Genomic DNA, 24,465 nt, shown 5'->3' with positions numbered 1-24,465 from the left:
GAAAATAGAAGGTAAATGAGCTCATTATTATGTTTTTAATTATCTGTTGAAGTGATAATAATTTGGTTACATAAAATATATTATTAAAATTAATTTCTTCTATTTCCTTTTATTTAAAAAAAATAGACTTTATTTTTTAGAGCAGATTTAGCATCACAGCAAAGCTGAGCAGAAAGTAGAGAGAGTTCCCGTCTACCCGCTCCGTCCCACACCCGAAGCTTCCCCACTGTCAACACCCCGCAGCTGGACAAAACATTTATTACAATTGATGAACCTACAATGACATGTTGTTATCACCCAAAGTTCACATCCTCTAACTCCTTAATGTGGTTACTCAAAAATTTAAAACTCCATTTGAGGCATTATATTTATTTAGGGGAACACTGCTTTATACCTTTCCTGGTGGCAAATCCAAAACAAAGACCCTTAAATACTTTGGATGATAAACACATACTTATACAAAATAGACTGATCCAGACTTTGAGATCTTAACCTGATTAAAAACTAACCTTTGTCCCTTCTTTTTCTAGCCAGTTAGGAAAGAAATTACTTAGAGGAAGATCTTCATATATAGTACTCTATCAACTGAAAGTCTTGTCTCAGAGCCAGACTCACTTTCTACCCATTCTTGGAATTTAACCATCAGCAGCAGCTTGCTGTGGCTCGGGGAGCTGAGATGGGCATCCCTCTGGGAAAATGTTTCACGTGTTTCTGGGGGTTTCTAGCTTCTGGTGCTGTTCTCTCAAAAGGCCAGTTTCTTTCTTTCTTTCTTTCTTTTTTTTTAAATGTTGTGTAACACACAATATTTTGTGTTAGTTTCAGGTGTACAGCAAAGTGAAACTGTTATACATATAGATATATCCACTCTGTTTTAGATTCTTTTCCCATATAGGCCAATACAGAGTATTGAGTAGAGTTCCCTGTGCTATACAGTAGGTCCTTATTAGTTATCTATTTTATATACAGTAGTGTGTATATGTCAATCCCAATCTTCCAATTTATTCCCCCTCTCTTACCCCCCCCCCCCCCCGCCCCCGGTAACCATAATTTTATTTTCTATATCTGAAACTCTACTTCTGTTTTGTAGATAAATTCATTTGTTGCCTTTTTTTAGATTCCACATGTGATATCATATGATATTTGTCTTTCTCTGTCTGACTTACTTCACTCAGTATGACAATCTCTAGGTCCATCCATGGTGCTGCAAAGGGCATTATTTTGTCCTTTTTTATGGCTGAGTAATATTCCATTGTATATATGTATCACATCTTCTTTATCCATTCCTCTGTTGATGGACATTTAGGTTTCTTCCATGTCCTGGCTCTTGTAAATAGTGCTGCAATGAACATTGGGGTGCATGTATCTTTTCGAATTGTGGTTTTCTCCCGACTTATGCCCAGGAATGGGATTGCTGGATCATATGGTAGCTCTAGTTTTAGTTTTCAAAAGGCCAGTTTCAATCTCCGATCCCACAGGTCCTGTGCTAGAACCACTTCTCCCCATGTCCCCTCAGGGGCCTGGCCAGCCTGGGAGAGTCAGAGCCAAGGTTGGGTTGCAGCCTTGTTCTTTCCTGGCTCCACACTGAACACTTACCTTGGAGATTGTTATTACCACTCAGTGCTTGGCTGCATTATCCTGAAGCCTTGTGCCATTAGCAGAGTGGCTTTCCACACTTCAGAAACCGACTCATGTACTTCCCCCCAGGGCTCGCAGAAGAATGGTCTAATTTCCAAAGCTGGCCGGCACTTCAGGCCAGAATTGGCATGAGCTGCCGTCCAAGGCCTGGTGAGAAGGGCTTGTTTGCCTGAGGGGATTAAACAGAGCGCAGTCGGCTAAGCTTCCACCGGTCGGCTAAAGGACTTCAGCCCTAACCTCTTACTAGTGAGGGTCTTGCCAGCAACGACCAGCCACCGCGGCCTTTCTTTATGGCTGGTGTTGCTCGTCGACGCCACTCCAAGGATGTCACAGCCCGTCTCTTTGCTGTCGCCTTTACCTCCCTTCTACAAACTCCATTTTTATTCTTCCGAAGAATGGCCCCATCTCCCTCCCTCTCCTCACCCTGTTTATCTCACCCACCAGGCTGCCCGTCTCACTGAACAGGAAGAGGAACGGTAGTCACAGGCTCACATCCTCCTTTCCGAAGAACTTACCTAAACAGAACATTCACTTTTTTTTTTAAATTAATTTATTTTATTTATTTTTGGCTGGGTTGGGTCTTTGTTGCTGCGCGCGGGCTTTCTCTAGTTGCGGTGAGCGGGGGCTACTCTCCGTTGCGGTGCACGGGCTTCTCACTACGGTGGCTTCCCTTGTTGCAGAGCACGGGCTCTAGGCGTGCAGGCTCAGTAGTTGTGGCTCACAGGCTCTAGAGCGCAGGATCAGTAGTTGTGGCACCCGGGCTTACTTGCTCCGTGGCACGTGGGATCTTCCTGGACCAGGGCTCGAACCCATGTCCCCTGCATTGGCAGGCGGATTCTTAACCACTGCGCCACCAGGGAAGCCCAGAACATCCACTTTTTTCAAAAGAAACTTCCTCTTTTTTTTTTTTATTGTGAATAATATTTTATTTAGTCATTTTTGTTTACAACTGAAACTCTAGGAATTCAAAATTAACGTCCTTGCCGGTGAGCTTCTTACAGACACCAGAAAATGTTTCAACCTCGTGTTCCACATCGTTCTGCTGTGCTTTATCCAAATGAACCTTTATGAGTCGGCTGCCATCCGCTCTCTTGCCCACAATCTCACTAGGGAAAACCAAGTCCTCCAGGATGGCGTCGTGCACGGCAGTCAGAATGCGGCTCCTGGGACGCTTTTGCTTATTGTTTGTATGGCTTTTTCGAGTTGGCTTAGGCAGAATTCTCCTCTGAGCGATAAAGACAACGTGCTTCCTGCTGAACTTCTTCTCCAACTCACGCACTAGCTGGACCTGGAGTTTATGGAAAGATCTCAGTTGCGGAACGGGAACAAAGATTATGATAGCTCTCCGACCGCCACCAAATGCAATTTCCTTGGCGGCCGTGAAGTTCAGCTCCCGCAGCTGGGCCTTGAGGTCTGGGTTCATCTCCAGCTGCAGGACGGCCTGGGAGATGCCCAACTCATACTCGTCCAGCTTCTCGCTGTTGGGCTTCATGATCTTCGCGCTGGAACTGAACGTGGCCTTGCTGACATCCACAACCCTAAGCGCCCATGCCACCGCCCTTAAGCGTAGCAAAATCAAAAGAAACTTCTGACTGGAGAAAGCAGGGTGAAAGTCTGTGTTCGTGAGCAACCTCGACCTGCAGGCCACCTCTCGATTCTGATTTAATGTTCTTTCCTCTGTTGGTTCTAACACCGACCCTGGAGTCAAAGGTCATGATCAAAAGTCAGTTTTCCCACAGTGCCCTTCTGTAGCATTGAAATATTTAAATTCTTTTCTTTTCTAATAGAGCTATATTCTCCTCTCTGGTCAAGGAGCTATTAGAAAGTGTGTCAGTTGCAAAAAAGAAAATGCTAACTAATGTATCAATATTTTATTTAAGATTTTTGCATTAGATTTATTAGCAAAACTGGTCTTCTGTTTGTGAGTTGTGTGTGTGCATGATATACCATCGGTGTCAAATTTTGGCATTAGCGTTATGCTGGCTGTATAAGACGACGTTGGAAGCATTTATTTTCCTTACTCTAGAAAGGTTCTTAAAGTGTTAGAGTGACCTATTTCTTAAAGATTTAAAATAATTCATTTGTGAAATTATCTGGGTCTGCCATCTAGACAACTTCCCAACATCATACATGGTAATTCCTTAGGTTTTCCCATGTGTTTGCTTAGAATTGAGCATAAAGTTTTCTAAAAATTTCATCCATCTTTGTGTTATTTCCCCATTCTCCTTTCTAATTTTATGGACTTGTATTTTGTCCTTCAGTTTTGGGGTGGGTGGGATATTAATGGTTTATCTCTTTCATTTAAAGGCATTAGACTTTGGATTCATTTTTTTTTCTGCCAAATATCTATTTTTTAAAATTTATTCATTTCAACTCTCAACATTATGTCTTCCTTTTGCTTTCTGTAATTAGCTTGGGTTCTTTTTCAGACTTCTTGAGTTGAATAATCAATGCATTATTTTGATTATTTTTTATTTATTAATGTTAAGTGCTTAAACCTAACAATTTTCCTCTGAGCGTTGCTTTAATCATATTCTTAGGTTATGAAGCACAGCTTTTACATTTATTCATAATTATTATTATCTAGGTTTTCTGCTTAAATGGGCTGGGCTCTCTGCTCTGAATATCTACCTACTTTAAGTTTGGGGCTTTCCTCTCTATTGCAGTGAGAAAGGCTGGGGGAGCGGGGGTCTTAGAACACACAGAGGGCTGATTCTAGGACTCCATCCTATGCCATCCACACATCCCCCGCCATTCTGAAATGACAAACTTTAGAATCCCACTACAGAAACGGCCCTTCTTTCTCCTGTGTCCTCTTCAGGAATTTAAACTTAATTGTTCCAAGTATAGCACCCCAGGTTGGGTTTTATAGAATTCTTTCACTTACTTTCAGAGATGTTAGCATCCTGCTTTAGATCTAAAGAGGGGATGCTTCATTATACATTCAATCAACGTTTGTCGCGTGTCAGGCACTGGTCTGGTTGCTGGCACCCCTTGCTCCTGCTACTCTAGTTCAATTAGTGCCAAATATTCTTCAGAATGGTTTGGGGATTATAGATATTATTTTCTGTATGTTCCAGAAAGAGAAAGAGACAGATAGCATTTTATTCCACCATCTTTTGTCAAATATGTCAGTAATTTTGTTGACCAATACTTGACACGTTTTTTAGACCTATGGGACTCATAGTCAACTTAAGCTTAATTTCCAAGTGACCACCTTCAGGAATAGAAAAAGAATTCTCTTGACTTAAGCATTACCCAAGCATTAACTGATCTTTCGTCTCCTAAATAATATTCACCTTTATGCCTTTTACCTTCCATCAAGCAGCAGAGTTTATTGGCCTGATTTATCCTGCTGAAAACACGAGGCCCGGCTGGTAACAACGTGAGGGGGCTGAGTCCTGCCCTTGTCCAAGGAGAAAGCCCAAACTCCCAGCTCTTTGCAGACCTGACTTTGAATTTGAAAACATGCTTAGCTTCTCTTGTTACTGCCCCAGGCTGTCTACTGGGGTAGGGGGGAGCCTGGCAACAACAGCTAATGAGGAAGGTCAGAGGCGTGTCAATAAGCCCATTGTCAGAACTTTTTTTTTCTTCAACCTGCACAAATTGGTCCACAGTGAGACCCAGTAAGAGGGACCCTCAGTCCTCAGGTCACACAGTTCCTATGGTTCCCCTGGACAAGACCAACCCCAAAGAAAGAGATTCAAAACCTAATCATTAAAAAAATGGTATTTTAGTATTTAGGGAACAAATTAATAAGTCATACACACTTAAAAATTCATAAATTATTTCCTCTAGTGTAATAGCAATGCCCTTTCTTGATCCCTGAGTGAAAGGTGGTTATGGAGGTCTGACCAGCAGTAAGGATGAAAAACAAATGCATTAAGATGTGGAGGAAGTTTATAGACATTACCCCACTACCTATTTAATAAAATGCTTTCTTTTTAAGGAATAAAATATGTTTTTCATAAAAAAGAAACTAATCATAAATCACACTGGAGGTTTTACATACAGCCGGAAAATTGTCAGACGGAGTAGAGCGTCTCTCAGGCAGACTTTTGCTCTGTGTCGCTGGCCTCCCTCATCCCGTGCTGGATGTCCTGAGCTTCTGGAGAGAGCTTGGAGACCAAGTCCAGCTCCCCTCTTGGGGAAACCAAAGGCAGTGCCAGGTGAGTGTGTAGACACTTTTCAGCCACCTGCCTTGTGTTACGATGCTTCAAAATGGCTTCAAGCCAGATACCCACTCCATACACTGGCTCAGGCTTTTAAAATTAAAAAAAAAAAAAAAAAAAAAAAAATCCTCCTGCAATAAGAGTTGGCAGGCTCTCCTTGAGGGGACGTGGCAAATACCCTGTCTCCATACACTTTTGGGGGATGTCGTGTCTTTGAACTTAGCCTCTCTTGCTAGCCCTTTCTGAAAGAGGACAGTGTCACCAAGATATCTTCCAAGACAGATGACTCTTCTACTTAGTTTTTCAAAGGAGTGGGTGGGAAATGGAGAAGAAGTGACCAGAGAGATGGTGGTGGGAATCCATGGTCTCTGAGGTACTCTGTGATTGTGTGGGGGGGAGGGCTGAAGCACAGGACAGTCGTGCATGGATAAGGACTTGACACAAAAGCCTGGGCGATCTAGAGCTGGCTTCCAGAAGATGCTTTCCTTCTGGACCCAGCTCTCATAAGAGGCAAGATTCACTGAGCTGGTCAGGAGAGTAGCAGAATGGAGGTGATGGCAGCATTGAATGTTTCGCATCACAGGCCAGCCTAACCCTTCTGGAGAACCGACAGAGGCTCTGGGCTAAAAATGACCTCTCCTTCTAGAACTATCTTCGGAACCCTAAAGCTGACTTTCATCCTGAGGGCGTCTGTCAAACTCCAGTGGTCGGGCCACATGAGGAAAAAGCCTCCAGGAATCCCCTGGTGGTCCAGTGGTTAGAACTCAGAGCCTCCACTTCAGGGGGCACGGATTTGATCCCTGGTCTGGAAACTAATCTCCTACAAGCCGCTTGGCGGCGCAGCCGAAAAAAAAAAAGAAAAAGGCTTGGGACCTCACAAAGCACAGGATCTGGTAGAAGATCTTCACACAGTGAAGAGACCCCAATAGGTTACATTGTCAGTGTGGATATGAATTGGATATATGCTGTCCCTCCCCACGACCACCCAGACATCAAGGCAAACTGCCTTTCTCCAACCTTAGTACTTGGGTAAAGGAACAAAATCTCTGCCTTGATTATTCATAAACACAAGGCTATTGTATAATTTTCCAACTTCAATCCACACTATCTGGGTAGTCCCAAAAAACTGAAGTACAGAATTAGTATAGAGTGCTGCTGGGCTGAAAGTAGTCCTAGGCTCCTGGAAAAGCAAATCCTCTCAGATTTGACTCAAAGAATTGCCATAGATAAAGCTCTCTGAAAATATGAGCTCATCAGCACAGATCACAAAATACACAAAGATCTCTTCCTGTAAGGACGCCAGTCATATTGGATTAGGACCCATCCCAATGACCTCATTTAACCTTAATTACTTCTTTAAAAGCCCTATCTCCAAATACAGTCACATTCTGAGGTATTGGCATTTAGGATTGCAATATATGAATTTTGAGGGAACACAATTCAGCCCATTACATGCTCTATAAATAGTGAGGAACAGAAAAATATAAAAGTTATCAAGCAGATTTGGGAAAAGATCCAACTAGAACTAGAAATGAAAAATATCATAACGAAACTTTTTTGTAAGCCTCAGTGGCTGGTTTAAGAGAGGATTAGCATAGCTGAAGAAAGAATTAGAAAACTGGAAGACAGACCAGCAGTTTATTTTTTACACAGTCCAGAGAGATAAAGAGAAATAATCGGAACTGATGAAAGACTCCAATCCTCAGATTCAGGCATCCCAAGGAACCCAAGCAGGATTTTTAAAAGAAAAAAGAGAGAGAAAGAAATGCACGCCCAGACACAGAATAATCAAACCTCAGAACACTAAAGCCGGAGAGGATCAAAAAAATCAGGCAAATAAGGTAGATAGGTTACTTGCAAAGGAACGACACATTTACAACTGACTTCATAAGGGCCATCATAGAAGCTAGATGATAGTGGAAGAATATTTTTAATATGCTGAGAGAAAATAACCACCAACCCAAAAGTACATGTTCAGTGAAGACATCTTTCAAAAAATGAGTGGAGTAAAGACATTTCGAGGTAAGGAAAAATAAACTGAGATAAAAGGAAATTCTAAGGACTTGTGTTAGGCAGAGGGAAGTAATCTCAGGTAGAAAGACTGAGATGAAAGATGGCACAATAGGCCAAGAACGTGGCAAATGTAGGTGTAAATCCAAAAAAACATTGCATGAAACAGTGATAATAAACTTCTGTGGGTAAAAGAAAGATGGAAATAAAATACACAGCAACAATAGCATATAAACTGGAAGGGGCAATAGGATTAAAGCATTGTAAGATTTTTTTGATAATGTACAGAAGGAGGGAAACTTATTAATTACATTAGAATATGATATGCTTGCTTATTAACATTCTAGGATAAGCTGTAGGAGAAGAGAATTAGCTTTATAACTTTCAAATTATTAAAGAGAAATGAAAAGAAATCAGTCCAAAAGAGGCAAAAAAAAGAATAAAGAAGAGATACAGAGCAAGTAGGATAGTTACAAAACACAAAATAGATCTAGATAAAACATTTCAGCGATTACATTTAAATAAAATAGACTAAATGCCTCAGTTAAAAGTCAAAGGTGTCAGACTGGATTTAAAGTATCTAGCAGCTACCAGCTGCTGCAGTGAAGGGAATAAGATATAATCCTTGCCCTTGAGAACCTCATGAGCAAACAAAAAGAGGCATGTACAGAGCTCATTATAGTGCAAGTTAGACTAAGCGCTAATGTTTGTCATTTCTATGTGAAATGCCAGGGAGGAGATAAGAGCGTAAGTCATTTCCCCTGCCTCAGAGTGACTGATCCTCTCTGGGGATAAAACATGTAAGCCTAAGAAACAGTTACCTAACAAATCCCAGTGATATTCCCATGAATGACCTTGGACTCAGAGTTCAAGGAGAACAAGCTAAGGAAAGTGCTCTCCCTGTCCCAGAGATGTGCTGTCCCCATGTCCTCGGAAGCAACAAAAGTGTATTTCTGTGAAAATGTGCATCTCCTCTGTGAGTGGGCAAGTCTGCTGGCACATGTTTTTGCAAGTTGTTTTCATCAGCTTCTCACCTGCTCAACTGAAATTCCCAGGCCTCATGAGACCCATTGCTTAACCAGGGTAGAGCTTAGTTCCATGTAGGACTGACAGGGCTGGCATTTAAAGCAATCACAACAGCAGGTGGATGCCCTAAATGTCCCAGGAGCCCATTTCCCAGACCAGCACTGTCCAATGGAACGTTCTACACTGACAGGAATGCACTGTCAGATACTGTAGCCTCTCGCCCATGTGGTGAGTGAGTTCTTAAAATGTGGCCAGTGAGACTGAAGAGTGGAACTTTTCATTTTATCCTATTTTAATTTTAATAAATTTGATTCAAATACCTTAATTTTAATTCATTCAAATTTAAATCATGGCTACTGTATTGAATAGCAGAGTTCTAGATCATGATGCTGAAGGACATAGTGAGGTAAAGAGTTTTCCTTGAGCGAATAGGTGCCCTGGGAATTCACAGAATCACTCAGCTCCCACACCGGACCTTTTGGCTCTCAACAGCCAGACGGGCCCACGACACGGAGTCCAACTTCTCATCTCTCTCCACCCCCAGACCCAACTGCAATCTAAAGGACTCCCGGGACCGCTTAACCCAAATTCCATTAGCCTGAATCTTAACCCCCTGCTTCTTGTCTTTGCCAATTCAAGACGTTTCATCAGAGTGAATGGAAAGGTCAGGACACTTTCAACGGCACATCAGTAGATCCTGGGACGGGGCCCAAGAGTATGAATTATGAAAAGTATGTCTAGGTAACTCTTCTGTGCTGCCAGATTTAGAAGCCATGTTGCTTCATACCAGAAACAGAAACACAGTAGAGAATTTATCATAATGGGAGCATTTCCTCACACAAGTATTTATTGAGCATAGGATATGAGCTAGGCTTTAGCGTAAGTTAGGGAAATAGCGGTGAACGAGACAGACAAGAGGGCTGTTACATACTCTAGCGTGGGGAGACAAAAATAACCGTAAACAAATAAAAAGACAATTTCAAGATGAGAGTGTTCATCAACATGCAGGAAAAGAGTGTAATGAGATAGGGAATGATGAGGTTTGGGAGCTGCTTTAAACTGAGGTGGGGGAAATCCTCTCTTAGGAGGTGACAATAAAGCTGAGACTTGAACCATGCAGAGTTAATTATGCCACGGTCTGGGGGGGAAAGCATTCCAGGCAGAAGGAACAGCAAGTGCAAAGACCCTGAGACAGGCACAAGCCAGGGCTGCCTGAGGTCTAGAATGAAGACCAGTGTAATGAGCCTAGAGAAAAAGCCGAGAATGGAGGCAAGGAGGATGGGGTCAGATCATGTAGACAGGGGTCAGATTACATATATGGCAAGTGGCTTAAATTTTATTCTGTAATATGATTAGACACCATTAGCAAGATTTAAGCAAGAGAGCGATATGCAGATTTACACTCTTAAGAAGTTATTTTGCCTGTTAGGTAGAGAATGCAGTACAGTAGGGGAAGTGTGGACACCCAGAGAGAGGAGTTCTTGCTGCGGTCTAGGAGGAGATAATGACTTGGATGAGGGCTGTAGCAGTGGATGTGGTGAGATGTAATTAGATTCTGGGATATATTCTGAAGTTAGAGCAAATAGGACTATGGCAATCAACGTGGGATATAACTGAAAAAAAGGAGTCAAAGATAAACGATTCTTAGCTTTTGGATCTGAGAACTGGGTAGATGAAGGAGTCCTTTGCCTCACAACAGAATCTTGGGGGAGAAATAGACTTTGGAGGGATGCGAAGACATTTGATTTGAGGTGTCTATTAGACATCCAAGCAGAGATGTCATAGAGGCAGCTTCCTTAGGGGAAAGAGGAGGATTGGAAAGATAGAGTTGAAAGTCCTGAATATATAGATGGTATATATACCATCTATATATTGAAAGACTGAAAGAGATTACCTGGAGAAAGAGTGGAGAGGAGAGCGGGGGAATGGGAGAGGAGAGGAACAAAGGGAAGAGAAGAGAAAACTCTTAAGATTCAATGCTGGGGGAATCTAACATTAAGATGTCAGGCAGAAGAGAATGGAAAAAAGCAACAATATGGTAGGTAGGATGAAAACCAAGAAAACATGGTATCCTGGGACCCTGGAGAAGAAAAAGTTTTAAGAAGGAGGGAGGGGGTCAACCATGACAATAGCTGGTGGGAAGTTTTGTAAGAAGGAGCAGAGAACTGGCCTCTGGATTAAGTAGGTGGAGGTCAGCGGTTCCCCTCTGAGGGCGCTGGGAATGAAGAAGCTGGTTGGGAGGGAAAGGAGGGTGAGAAAATTAGAGACAGTGATAACCCATAGGTTTGAGGAGTTTTACTCTAAGGAGAAGCAGAGAGATGGGCCGTGGCTGGGCTGGAATGCAGGTCAAGGGAACGTTTGTTTTTGTTTTTAAGATGACCTATGTCAAGTCAGATGTACATGTCCACGAGGATAATCGTAGAGTACGAAAGCTTTTGAAGATGCAGAATGATGAGCCAGTCTCACTGCCCTCCGAGAAATAAGTCTGTGGTCACCTGGAGAACCCTTAGAGACCACTGAGTCATATGATGAGAGCTGCGCCTGTGGACACTCTTGAGTTTCCATGTATGAGAATAAAGGCTAATTTTAATTGGACTGGACAGTGGGAATGTGGCCACTAACGGCTTGACATCTTGGTCTTTTAACAACTCTGGGTGGTGATTCCATCAGTTGGCGTGAATCTTACCACCCAGGGAGGCATGCCACTTATGATCCGGCCCCTGGAGGAGCTGGGGGCACTGGATGACTCACCAAGCCAAGTGCTCCCTTGAGTGAGCACCACACAGAGGGCAGTCCCCTTGGGCTTCCATCCGCTACTGCAACCGAGGGCCAATCCCCACCCCCACCCCCCAGATAGCGTGGACAGGGCTGGGCTTTAGAATCATTGCCCTACTCACCTGGGGTCCGCTGCCTTCACCCATGCTTGTCCTTTTCGCCCTTAACAAGTCTTCGCTTTCAGGCAGTAGACACTCAAGATGTCACAGGAACTTGGTATGGGAGAGCTGGTTCCTCAGTCTCTTCCTTTCTCGTGAATTGCTCCGCTGTAAGAAGTCAAGAGGAGATGTATGGGTGGAGGTGGAACCAGGCACACTCTAGCATCGGTATGGATACATTGCTACAGAGCCAGGTGTCTGAGAAGGTTTTTTTTTTTTTTTTTAAAGGGATAGACTATTCCTGCTCTCATCTCAAACCCCAAAGCACAGGCTTTTTTAATAAGGACCACCAAATACCTGGTAATGTCCATGATGGAGCAAACTGCTACCCTCCAGACTGAGGACAGAGTGGCAGTAGGCAATAGACCCAGATCCAGCTATGGAATCCAGTTTTCCAGGAAGCAGTACATGTTACTGCCTTGAGAGCTGAGGTCTGCTTTCTAATGGCATCATGGCTGCATTCCCAGCCCAGCCTGGGAACAACTGCCTAGGCCTTGCCAACAAAACACCAGTAATCCATGCGGGTGAGTGCACATTCCCATACTGGGATGGCCAGGCTGAGAAGGGATGCTTCAATGCCACTCTACAATAGCTTACAGGGCCACAATACTCAGTGCCATCTGTGATTAAAATGGAGTTTGCTTACTCAAAACAGAGAGCTTTGGTGATTGCTGTTACCCTAGGAAGCCATTTGGGCAAATACTAAAAATCACAGCTGTGTGGTGCCCTGCAGTGTAACTGCCTTCTCTTTGGTTTCACATGAGCTTGTGTTTGAATGAGAGCGCTCTGGTGGCCATTGGGGGACAATAGAAAGAAAGATCAGATATCACCATGTAAGCATTAAATAACTTGCGACGCCAGGAAATGACACTGAAGCAAGATGTCAAAGGAATAGCCCTGTGCTGGCAGGTTCTGGGCTGAAACCTTGCTGGGCTTTTGTTTTTTCTATTTTTGAGGGACCTGAGGATAAACATTACTATAGAATTGTAGAGCAGTTGATGTAATAATTTATAATCAATACCGACTGAAATAGTGATTTGCCCACGGTGTGTGACTAATAATAGGAAAATAATGTGATGCCCGTCACACTGGTAGTTACGAGAGGGAAAGAGCCTGACAAGGACAGGACATTGAAATCAGAATGAACCACACAGAAGCAGGAGGCTCTGGAAGGGTGCATCTGGCCTCCCTATGTTCTCGCCAACATGGACTCTCATGTACCCCTCCAGTGAGAATTTAGCCCCCGGAGTGCAAAACCACATCCTCTTGGTTGACCAGGACACCTAGGAAAGGCTCAGCAAAGCGAAGTAGGTGGAGTCACATCCTGGTTCCAGGGCAGAAATCTCAGAGGGTGTGTAAAGTGTTCTCAGGGCAGGAAGAAAGGTTATATGTGCCTGGGGGCTTGCTCAGCTAATGCAGTCAGCTATTCCCGAACTTCTAAATGACCCTGCTTAAACAGCGCTTGTGTGTCCCTGGGGGCACCAGATGTGGAAGAAATCTTGAAGCTGGTTTCAGCAGCTGCTCTCCCCTTTGTCTTCCCTTCCTCTCCTGCGACTCAGGCCCGCGTGAGTGCCCCTACCTTCCTGAGGCAGAAAGGTCCTTTGAACAGCAGTCGTAGCTTGGACCAGCAGCGTGGGCTTTGGAGGCAGAATGACCGACCGGGCTTGAGAGCAGGCACGACTGACTCCTTGTGTGACCTTGCTTGAGTTATTTTACCTCTAGGCTCAAGTTTCCTCCTCTGTAAAAGGGGGCTTTAAATACCTACTTTGTAGTGTTGCCATGAGAATCTAATGATCAAATATGTGTAAGGTGCTTAGTACAATTCTTGGCATGAGGGGCATTCAGTATATGTTATTGTAAGTTCTATTTGATAAATCAAGAGCCGTTGGAAAACTAGTGTGTTTCTGAGCAGATCTGCCAACGGTGCTGATGCACTAGAACCAGCTGGGAGGGGGAGTCGATGCTGTGCCCGCTGGGGAAACCTCTTAAGTGCATACACTCAAATGGTGACAAAGTCCGTTCTACCTGGACATAGGGTCATCCTTGGCTTCAAATTCCTGAGTGTACCTCATGTGGCTACTGGGGAAAGCCCGCCTTGGTCACATGCCCTTCGAGGGGCCAGCGAGGCATCCAGCAACTGGAGTCTCTCTGCCTCACTCTGAGCCACAGAGAGTGGATCCAGATTCTCCTGGAGGCCCCTCTCACTACGAGGAAGGGGTTCCCTCTAGCAGTCAGGGTCTCGTTCACATAGATATCTGCACTAAGCAGGGCTTCTGCTCTCACCCAGATCCAAGCAATCTTGCACGCCAGAGGCACGGCACCTCCCAGGACACATATCAAGGGAAACATAGCTAGTTAATGTCATTGGACATTGCTTGGTCCTTGATTTTCTTTTCTTTCCTTTTCTTTTTTTTTTTTTAACAAGAGCTTCTTTAGTCACAGTGGCTTAAAAAAATAAAAGCTGAGATGAATGACTTGCAAATGTAGTATTTTCACAAATGCTTATGAGCAAGTTTGAGAAGATACAAAGGAAAATCATACATTATACTCAGGTATATTAATTCCCTAGGGCTGCCATAACAAATTACCACAAACTTGGTGGCTTAAACAATAGAAATTTATTCTCTCACAGTGCTGGAGGCCAGCAATCTGGAATTAAGGTGTCAGCAGGGCCATTTTTCCTCCAAAAGCCCAAGGGGAGGAGCCTTCCTTGCCTCTGAGCACTTCAGCTTCTGGTGGCTCCTGGCTTTCCTTGGCTTGGGGCTGATCTCTGCCTCCGTCTTCCCATGGCCGTACTCGCTCTGCATCTGTGTCCAAGTCTCCCTCTCCTTTCTCTTATAAAGACACCAGTCATTGGATTTAGGGCCTTTCCGTAAATCGAGGATGATCTCATCTCATCGCAAGATCCTTAACTAATTATATCTGCAAAGACGTTATTTGCACATAAGGTCACATTCTGAGGTTCCAGATGGACATGAATTTGGGAGGGGACACTATTCAACTCACCACATCAGGGAACATATAATTTAGTAACAGGGATGAGACAAATAGCTGTCAACTAGAATACAAGGTAGAGTATGAGCTCTGGAGGACACTGGTGATGAGTGATGGCTATGCAAAGGAGGGAATATTCCCATTCAGCGGATCTGGAGGAAACAGTGGATAAAGTCATTGGAGAGATAAGCCTTGAAGGATGATTTTGTAAGCTGGGGCATTTCTGGAAGAGGAAAAGCCCGCGTGCAAAAACAGACAAGAGAAGCAGAGGCTGTGCAATGAACATGGGATTCTGCTTACTGTACTATTTTGAAGAATAATCATTGGCCACTTTATACGTGACCCTGCACCTTGATTACAAGCACCCAGTACAGCGCTTTGCACATTTCAGAGAGCTGGTTGATATTTGGTGACTGAAAACATGGGAAAGTTTAACTCTGCTTCTCCCATTCAAATTCTCAAATTGCTAAGCTAACCTCTGTGGTCATACACATTATCCTGCACCAACAGGCACTAAATAATACAATCAATGTAACGATTAATTACTTAATTCAAATAAACAGCTAATTAAAGTCAAGTGTAGAAGGGTAAGATGGCCCTAATTACTAAGCTGGCTAATTGTTTCCCATATTCCTGGAACAAATTCCTACTTCATTGTCCTTCTTTCATGCAACAAATTGATGGTTTATAATGTGCAGGGCACTGACTAGGGAAATCAGTAATGAGCAGCATGGAACGGCCCCTGCTCTGTGCTGTTCACAGGACATGTCACCCAAATGTCTACACGCCACCTGCCGGTGACCACGACGTGAAGTCACATTTCCTTTCATACCCAAGGTACGATGACTCTGGGTTCCTACCTGCCAACTTACCAAGGGTCTCCTTCAACAAGTATTCCTGAGCTGTCATGAGGTTGCCTACCTTGGTGTGTGAATTGGTCCTTCCTGCCCTTTGCTAACCGTTCACTCGGGGGGACAGAAACTCAGGCCAGCGGTCTCAGCCTGACTCCTAACTGCTGCTTCCAGATCACCCGGCCTGAGTGAGGCGGGGCCCGGGGCCACTGCCAGCCCCGCCGGGGTCGTCCTAGCTTTCTGTGGGGATTACCCTCTGCTCCCAGGGCCCCGCTCCCCCAGGCAGGGTCCTGTCTCTGTTCAGCATCTGAGGTGCCACAGGGTTAAGGTTCTGCCTGGTTACCTGGCTGTTTGGGCTCCATCTCCTTCGCCTGTCCTCAGCCTCCTGTGGATGCGGACGTTGCTTCTCAGCCCTCACTCCCAGGTGCTACCTACAAGGTGGTCCTAGGTTGACCAATAGAGCAGAATCTCAGAGAATCACAGAATGCTTCGCCTTCACAGAATGCAAGGCATTTCATTAACCCCTTGCTCCAACTTCCTCATTTTACAGAGATTAAACAATTTTTTTCCAAAGCCATACACGTAACTATTTAATTTTATGGATGCCATTATCAATCTGTTGTATTAGTATACTAGGGCTGCTGTGACAGAGTGCCACAAACCGAGCGGCTTAAACAACAGAAACACATTGTCTCACAGCTCTAGAGACTAGAAGCCTGAGGTCAAGGTGAGGGCAGCTTTGTGTCCTGCCGAGGGCTGCGAGGGAGCATCTGCTCGTGCCTCTACCCCAGCTTCTGGTGTTCGCCTGGCATTCTTGGCGCTCCTTGGCTTGTAGAAGAATCATCTCAGTCTCCGCATTCATCTTCACATGGCATTCACCCCATGTGCATGTCTGTCTCCAAATTTCCCCCTTTTTAAGGATACCAGTCATATTAGATTAGGGGTCCACCCTCCACTAGGATCTCATCTTATTACTTCTGCAATGACCCTGTTTCTAAACAAGGTCATATTCTGAGATACTGGGGGTTAGGACTTCAATGCATGAATTTGGAAGGGTAGGGACACGATTCAACCCATAACATCTGTCCTCACTCACATCAAAGCGTGCGGCTTGGTGGGGATTCATCTCTACATGCGATTGGAGTCTGTCATGACAAAGGATCATGAGTTCCCGGAAGCAGGCACAACTGTTTTTGGCTGACGTGATCTGTGTTTACCTGAAAACATATGTTGACTTTCCAAACAAACTCCATCTTCTTACTGTCTCCAAAACTACTTTGCCTCAGAAATGTTCAACAGGGGCTCATCAGGGGGATGCCTCTCCGGAAACCCAGGGTGTTTAGGCGTGCTGGGGGCATCGGAACCTCCCAGCCCTCACAGGGGAGCCGCCAACGCCCGCACGCTCTGTGGCTGCCCACAGTTATTCCAGCCTCGCAGTCAGAGCCTCCTCCAGCAGCCGCTGACATTTATTTAGAAACTAATTGTGCTGCGGTTTGGGACATGAAATGGAAAAAGATCGGTTCACATTGCAATCCATCTTGGAATGAAACGGCTGTTGTGGCTCCAGCAGAAAATTGTTCCATTAAGTCAAAGGCAAACCTCAATTCGAAGGACAGAAAGGCCAGAGCCTTGAGATGAGGGTCTCTGTGTTTCAGAAGCACCACTGCATTTTAATAGCACCGCAGACCTCATAACGCTCGGGTCCTGCCGCCTGTAGAAATACTTTACTCCCCCTCCCTTTCCCTAAACAGTTAATTCTCAGTTATCCACAAGCATTTAAACCACAGCAGTATTCTAGTCTCAGACTGTTGGACCCTCCTCTTCTAAGAAAGCTATGCCTTCCTTTCTAACATTTGGACTGTCCCCATCCTTTGAACTCTACTGCATGTAAAATCTGGACCCCTCATTCAACAACCAGCAGAAAACCTTATAGAACACCTGTTTTACTGCACACACATATACCTGATTTCCCCTGGGAGCCTTTTAGAAATGCAGACTCTTGGGCTCCACTCCAGACCTACAAAATCAAAATCTGCATTTTAAGATGTCCCCATGAGCAGAATACATCTGCTCTCCCAGGGTGAGGGCTGGGTGCAGACCTTCAATAGATAATTGTCAAACCAGTGAATGGCTGCATATCTCTGGGGCACATACTCTGTCCTCTCTCAGCTGACCACCATTAGTGGTCATAGAATGCAAACTACTATTAACATTAATTATTCATTTCCCCAGACCCACTTAGATCTCTGCAAAACAATCAATATTTTGATATAACACATGGTCCATCTGAATTTCTGAATGAAACATAAATATTTTCTTGATTTTCTGCTGTTTAGGATTCTCTGTGTCATTGTTTTAACAACCCTGCAAGGATTGTCAAAGTTAATTCAAACTTTTTATAGTTTTTAAGTTGAGGATTAGAGAATGCTGACCCTGAAAAGGAATGTCAGGATCATTGAGGTCAACCTCTTCACTTGACAGATGAGGACACCAAGTCACGGTCAACTCATGGCCTTAGGCAAGTTCACCTACACCTCTGGTCCTGTGCGTTCTAGACACAGGACACCGAATCGTGCTACCCTGGTCTGGTTGGGATGCTGTACAAGGTGTTTGGCCTGGTAACTTCTCACCATCTAACCAGATCGAGAGGACTGCAAACGGAACGGAATTTCTTCTGCTCTATCCTACTCTCGAAGCTCTTCCCAGAGCTCACTGGTGCAGACTGGGAGAGGAGAGAGAAGGAAATGGGAGTCCTTATCATTGTCCTCACTCATAATAAAAATGCTACTAAGGTGTCTGCAAACTATCCCAAGTACAAGGGGCCCGTGCAAGGGGGAAAATTCTGGAGACATCCAGAAACGCTGAGAGGCTCACCACCTCCAGTTTCACTCAGTTCTTTGAGAAATAATGAGACATCAGAGGTGGCTTTCCTCTCCATCTTCTGTGTGTTTTCACGATGCCAAAGAATCATCAGTAGTAGAGATGCTTGGAAATCAAGCTCCCAGGCTCTGATTAGTTAACTCATTCAACTAACTGCGGCCCAGAAGAGCAGAGACGCTAACCAGGTTGCTCCTGCCGACGGGAACGCGGAGTCTTCCCGAACGTCCTTGACCTTGGGCACAGGGACCTCTCTGAGTCCACAGCTCCACAGGGACAGTCACAGCCTCACCACCCACCAGCCACAACTCCACTCATGCCATTTATTAAACACCCATAGGTGCCCAGCTTGGGCGAGGTGTTCTGGATCTCTTATTGATGCCCACCACTAGCCTTCTTTACTGATATGTGTTCTGAGGCCCAGAAGCTGAGAAATTTTTATCAATTTAAAATGTACACCATGGGACTTCCCTGGCGGTCCAGTGGTTAAGACTTCGCCTTCCAATGCAGGGAGTGCGGGTTTGATCCCTGGTCGGGGAGCTAAGATCCCACGTGCCTCGATCCAAAAACCAAAACATAAAACAGAAGCAATATTGTAACAAATTCAATAAAGACTTCAAAAATGGTCCACATTAAAAAAAAATCTTAAAAAAACAAAATACATTGGAGCCAGAGAAGAAACCTGAGAAGACAGTAAAAGGCATAAAAGAGCATCTCAAGGTTGACCTAGCAATGGTCCAGAAATCAATATATAATATTTACCTTATATACTCAAAGAAATAAATCTTTATTTAAACACTTTAAGTAAATGAAAATAGATGTGTTGAATGTAGATTAGCTGAAGCTCATACACACATAAACACAACACAAAAAGTCTCATATATATGTATATACCTGTATCTCATATCTCATACATATTTCATAGATGTAAATAACATCTATGTAGATATACACACACATAAACACAACACAAAAAGTCTCATATAAATGTATATACCTGTATCTCATATCTCATACATATTTCATAGATGTAAATAACATCTATGTAGATATACACACACATAAACACAACACAAAAAGTCTCATATAAATGTATATACCTGTATCTCATATCTCATACATATTTCGTAGATATAAATAACATCTATGTATATATGCACACACATAATCTCTGGGACCGTGGGTCTAATCCGCTCACACTCCCTATGGATATTCTTCTTGGGCTGTTCCTTGGGCTCTTTCTTGGGTTGTCTTCTGTGGTCACTGATGGCCACCGGAAGTGTCCAGCCAACACAGAAATTCTGGCGGTGAAGCTCGTGGAGCCCTCAGCTTCTCTCGCATCCCCACAGGCCTAGAAGGTTGCAGTGGATGTCAGGTGAAGAGTTTATTTTCCCAGAAAACAGTACTGATGGGGAAAAAAAAAAAAAAAAAAATCCACGTCACCTGTAGTGAGTAGGTCTGTCCATGAGGTGGTGTCATTAGTACAATTGAAGCAGGAGGGAATAAGGTCAGGGCGTAGAGGGAAGCCAATCAGATTGATCGTGGAATAATAAATCCATGCCATCTCCACAAACTCCCATCCCCACGTTCGACAAACGCCTGCCCGGGCCTCCAGGGTGCAGGTGATTTCGCAAACAGAGCTTCTCAGCTCCTAGACCAGCCCCGCTGGAGGCTTGGGAGCGGCCCTGGCAAGGGGACACGCGAGAAGCCATGGGTGCGCTGGCTGTGTCCAGTGGGCTTGAGTGCGGTGCTCCCACGGTACCTGGACACCCCTCCGCATTGCCTGGCCGGTGGGGTTGTCTTCTGTGGTCACTGATCGCCGCGGGAAGCATTCCAGCTGACACACAAAGCCTGGCGCTGAGGCTCCTGGGGCCCTGGGCTTCGCTGGCAAGCTCCTTCTGCCCTTTCAGGACACACCTGGAGGCCCCTGCCAAGCAGAGTCCACGGAGACAAGACCGTCAACAAAAGCGCCCCGTGTATGGAAAACATCCCCAAACCCCACTTTTTGTGAGCAACTCCCACTGAAGTCTGAACCACGCCACAATAGATAGTCCCACTCTGCATGGTCTTCAAGGAGAGAAAAGATGCTGTGAAAATAATTCACTACTGAAGCGTTTCCTGCGGCCAGTTTTGTTTTCCAGTTTTAGGAAGTTCCATTGCTATGTGGAGAAAAGTACCTTCTCTCTTCACCAGAGCGAGGGGACCGCAGCCTTGGGTGACTCTGTCTGCTATAGGCCGGGCATTTTACGTTGTCGCTGTCTGTTTCTCAAAGACCCTGTTCTCCTGGGACCTCACAGAGGGGCAAGTCAGGTCTGAAAAGGGGACAGTGGTACTTGCCTGAGGTCACACATGTGTCAGCCACACAGGCAGTGCACACCCAGAGCTCTTGGGCTTTCTTTGCTGTGTTGCCTGCTGCATAGATACTGAACAAGTGGCTTTGGAATGAAAAGTGGTAACAGTTACATAATAACTCCCCTTAACATTTGGGTGGTCCTTTATGTGTACAAAATGCTTTTCCATTGCCCAAGACCTGGTGAGACAAATCCTAGCACTGAGGTCCACCCCCTTCTGCTCTGGCTCTCTCCCTGGCCACCCCCACCATGGCCTCAAGCCACGGATCTCCCCGCTGGGCTGGCCCTTGCTCCCCGGTTCACTGCGAGCCTGCTGATTACTTGATGCTGGGAGGCTGCCACCAACGCCAGTGTCCTGGGGGTTCTGGGGTCATAGATCCTGGGTGGGCCTGGGAAGGTGGGCGCCAGAGCAGAGCAGCTCTGTGTAAGCAAATTTGGCCTCTCAGTTTTACCCAGGGCCAGCCTTGGCTGACGCTCAGCAAAACATCAGTGATGAAGGGACGACTCAGCTCAGCCCAGACAACCCAAGAAAGAGCCCAAGGAAGAACAGCCCAAGAAAAATATCCATAGGGAGTGTGAGCAGGTTAGACCCACGGTCCCAGAGATTATGTCTGTGTATATATACATAGATGTTATTTATATCTACGAAATATGTATGAGATATGAGATACAGGTATATACATATATATGAGATTTTGTGTGTTGTGTTTGTGTATGAGCTTCAGCTAATCTACATTCAACACCTGCCAATAAATGTGGTCTTTTGGCTAAAGCCCTTTAATTTGGAAATTAAGTCATACGTGTAACTTGTAAGTTAAATTGGACCCAAGAGTGAATTGGATCTGCATGGAAGAGAAACCAGAAATCTAATAGGTTCTGGAGTACCCTGAGTTTGCTACATCACAGTAACAACAGTGGCAGACATTTGTTGGGTTCTTACTGCAGACCAAGCTCTGTTCTAAGTGCTTCACTCTACCAACCTCTTCCTTCAGAATCCTGGCAAGCACATACTATTTGTGCCCAGAAAAATGAGGCACAAAAAGATGATGTGACTTGCCTGAGATCCCACAGCTAGTAATGGAGGAGTCTTGAGTTTGAATTCGTAACCACCATTCGGTACCAAAATGGCCCCTGACCTCGCATGGCCATGTTGGAGGTTGCCTATGGGTTCTGGAGCTCCACCAAGTCCCTGTTATCCAGGGAAGTCTTGAACGAGATCTGACCCTTGGGAGAAGCCCCAAGACAAACCAGTCTCTGTGGAGCAAATGGAGTGAGGAGTACCATTGGTGGCACCCCACCATGAGTCTTGGATACCTTGTTCTTTTCTCTCTTTCCCATCCTTCCTACCGAATCCTTCCTGCCTTGTCTGTCATTCAGCTAATCGACTCCAGCTCAGCCAATTCAGAGAAGGAGACCCGACTACCCTAGGTCACAGCTCAACTTTGTCTTTAGGTCAGCAGTGGCAAGAATGGGGCAGCATCCATCCTGAAGGACTCTATCAAAGTGCACTCTTTGTCTTAGTCTGTTCGGGTGTCTATAACAAAATACCACCGACTGGGTGGCTTATAAATGGCAGAAATTTCTTGCTCACAGTTCTGGAGGCTGGAAGTCCAAGGTCATGGTGCCAGCATGTTGGGTGAGGGCCCTCTTCCAGGTCACAGACTTCCTGTTGTGTCTTCACATGGCAGAAGGAGCAAGGGAGCTCCCTGGGGTCTCTTATAAGGGCACTAATCCCACTCATGAGGGCTCCACCCTCAGGACCTAATCACCTCCTACTAAACCCCACCTACTAATACTATCAGCTTTAGGGGTTAGAATTTCAACATATGAATGTGGGGTGGACTCAAACGTTCAGACCATAGCACTCCATCTTCACTCTGCCCCCTGACTCGGACCCCAGCCTGCAGCCTACGTAGGTGGATTGTATCGTGTCTGCCCTTATCTTGGCAATATGGCCATGTGGTTGCTTTTGTACATTGGCCTTTTTGGCCCCAGCACACAGGAAATGAGTATAATTGAAGCTATAATGTGAATTTGTCAGGAACACAGAACACACTCTACTGCACGTGCTCACTCTGACAGACGCTGTCTATCTAATTAGAGGGCTTTAATTATTAAAGCTCCCAACCACTTAGAGCGGCACGTCACCAAGTCACCACGCACATGTGCCTGAACAGCATAGGATTAGGATGAAGCGGGCTCACATCTGACTGTTACTGTGGATCTCAAATTTGTTTGATCATGTCTCATCTCAGTCACAAAGTCCCAACGGTCCTTTCCAGGCCTGGTCCTGCAGACAAGAGCTCTGAATTGGCTCAGGTCCTGGATTCTGGTCCTGCCTCTGCAGTTGACTCTTGGGGTCTTTGGTCAGTTCTTTTTTCTTCTCGGTGCCTCCGTAGACCCACCTGTACTGTGTGGCTACAAATATTTGCTTAGGATCATTTTAGCAGCTGTGAAGTGTCCTGGGATCTTTGAATGAAAGACGCTCTATTAAAGCTTATGAGCCAAGTGACGACTCTGGCCCCATCCGCACAGCAGAGCTCTGCAGGAGACAGACTGGGCCCATTCATCCTTCATACAGGCCTAACTTTATCCCAAAGCCTCACTGTTGGCCAGGGCTGCAGGGCTCGTCAGAGAACGGAGTGGTCCTTGCACTTTCAAAGTGCCCTCTATTTAGTAGGGTTGCTTTTTTTCTTTTTCTTTTTCTGTTTTTTTTAACCATTGCATATTAGTAAAGGTAAAACAACTATCCAAGAAAAAGGACAATCATGAAAGAAGGAGGTCCTCCTCAAGGGAGATCTGTTGATTAGGGCATTAAAAAGGTCAAGGAGGTCATTTTGCCTGGAGTTGGAATTTATACTATTAGCACATTGGACACTCCTGCATAAATATCAGAGTGCCATTTTTGCATGTATTTTTGCAGACTTGTGTGTGTTGGTTCAGGGTGTCCACTGTGCAGGAGAGCAGAGCTGAGAATGAATAGTAGGGTATGTGCAGGGCCGGCCAGGCTTACGTGTGAGTAGTTTTGCTTCTCCAACATGGCTTCCCTGTTGCAACCCATAACCCTGCATCTGTCTTGGGGCGTTAGCCTTACAGCTCGCATCTGCAGCCTGCCTGAATCTCAGGACCCTCTCTCTACCTCCCCACCCCCCTTTCCTCCAGGAACTTTACTGAAAGAACAGTAGGTCTCTGCTTGCTCCCTCCTCAGTCCATTTGGTCTTCTTCATCTTTGAACTCATCACCAGCCCCAGGAGCCAGGTGTCCCATCAAGATATCATCCCCGGCTGTGGACGTCTAAGAAATGTGGCACTCCCTTGGGAGTCTCCACTCCCTGTGTCATCAGCAGGAAACTTCGCAGATGCTCAGGCACCGTGGTCTCTAGTATCACCCCTTTTCTGGGTGTGCAGAGCATAACTCCCCTTTGCTCTCATAGAATAATGCAAACATCTAGGCAGGCGTACCAAGGCCTCACACTCCACGGTCTGTGTCTTCCCGTTTGACTCCAACTCCCCTCCCTCACCTCTTTGCTCCTCAAGCCCGGCCACACTGTTCTCCTTTCTGTTCTTCAGACTCTTCCAGGTTCATTCCCACTTTGCACTTCTGCTGGCCCCCGTCT

General features: G+C 45.2%; 1 protein-coding gene across 1 annotated transcript; it reads right to left on the bottom strand.

Moving 5' to 3' along the window:
* Nucleotides 1–2,578: 2,578 nt before the first annotated feature.
* Nucleotides 2,579–3,604, bottom strand: LOC132356743 (small ribosomal subunit protein eS7-like). Its single transcript, XM_059909817.1, has 2 exons — nt 3,583–3,604; nt 2,579–3,333 (listed from the first exon to the last, which is right to left on the bottom strand). The coding sequence occupies exons 1-2, from the start codon at nt 3,602–3,604 to the stop codon at nt 2,579–2,581; spliced, it is 777 nt and encodes a 258-aa protein (XP_059765800.1).
* Nucleotides 3,605–24,465: the final 20,861 nt, after the last annotated feature.

The sequence above is a fragment of the Balaenoptera ricei genome, chromosome 21 (assembly GCF_028023285.1).
Source record: "Balaenoptera ricei isolate mBalRic1 chromosome 21, mBalRic1.hap2, whole genome shotgun sequence".
NCBI lineage: Eukaryota > Metazoa > Chordata > Mammalia > Artiodactyla > Balaenopteridae > Balaenoptera > Balaenoptera ricei.
The sequence above is the reverse complement of the archived record's forward strand: the minus strand, read 5'-3'. Positions and strand labels throughout refer to the sequence as shown.

What these genes read in the sequence shown, in the direction of transcription:
- LOC132356743 (XM_059909817.1), bottom strand. Translation starts at nt 3,604, where the DNA reads ATGCCAAAATTTGACACCGATG. An exon ending in GCCAAAATTTGACACCGATG is followed by an intron (nt 3,334 to 3,582) that starts GTATATCATGCA and finishes CTTTGACTCCAG; the next exon opens with GGTCGGTGTTAGAACCAACA.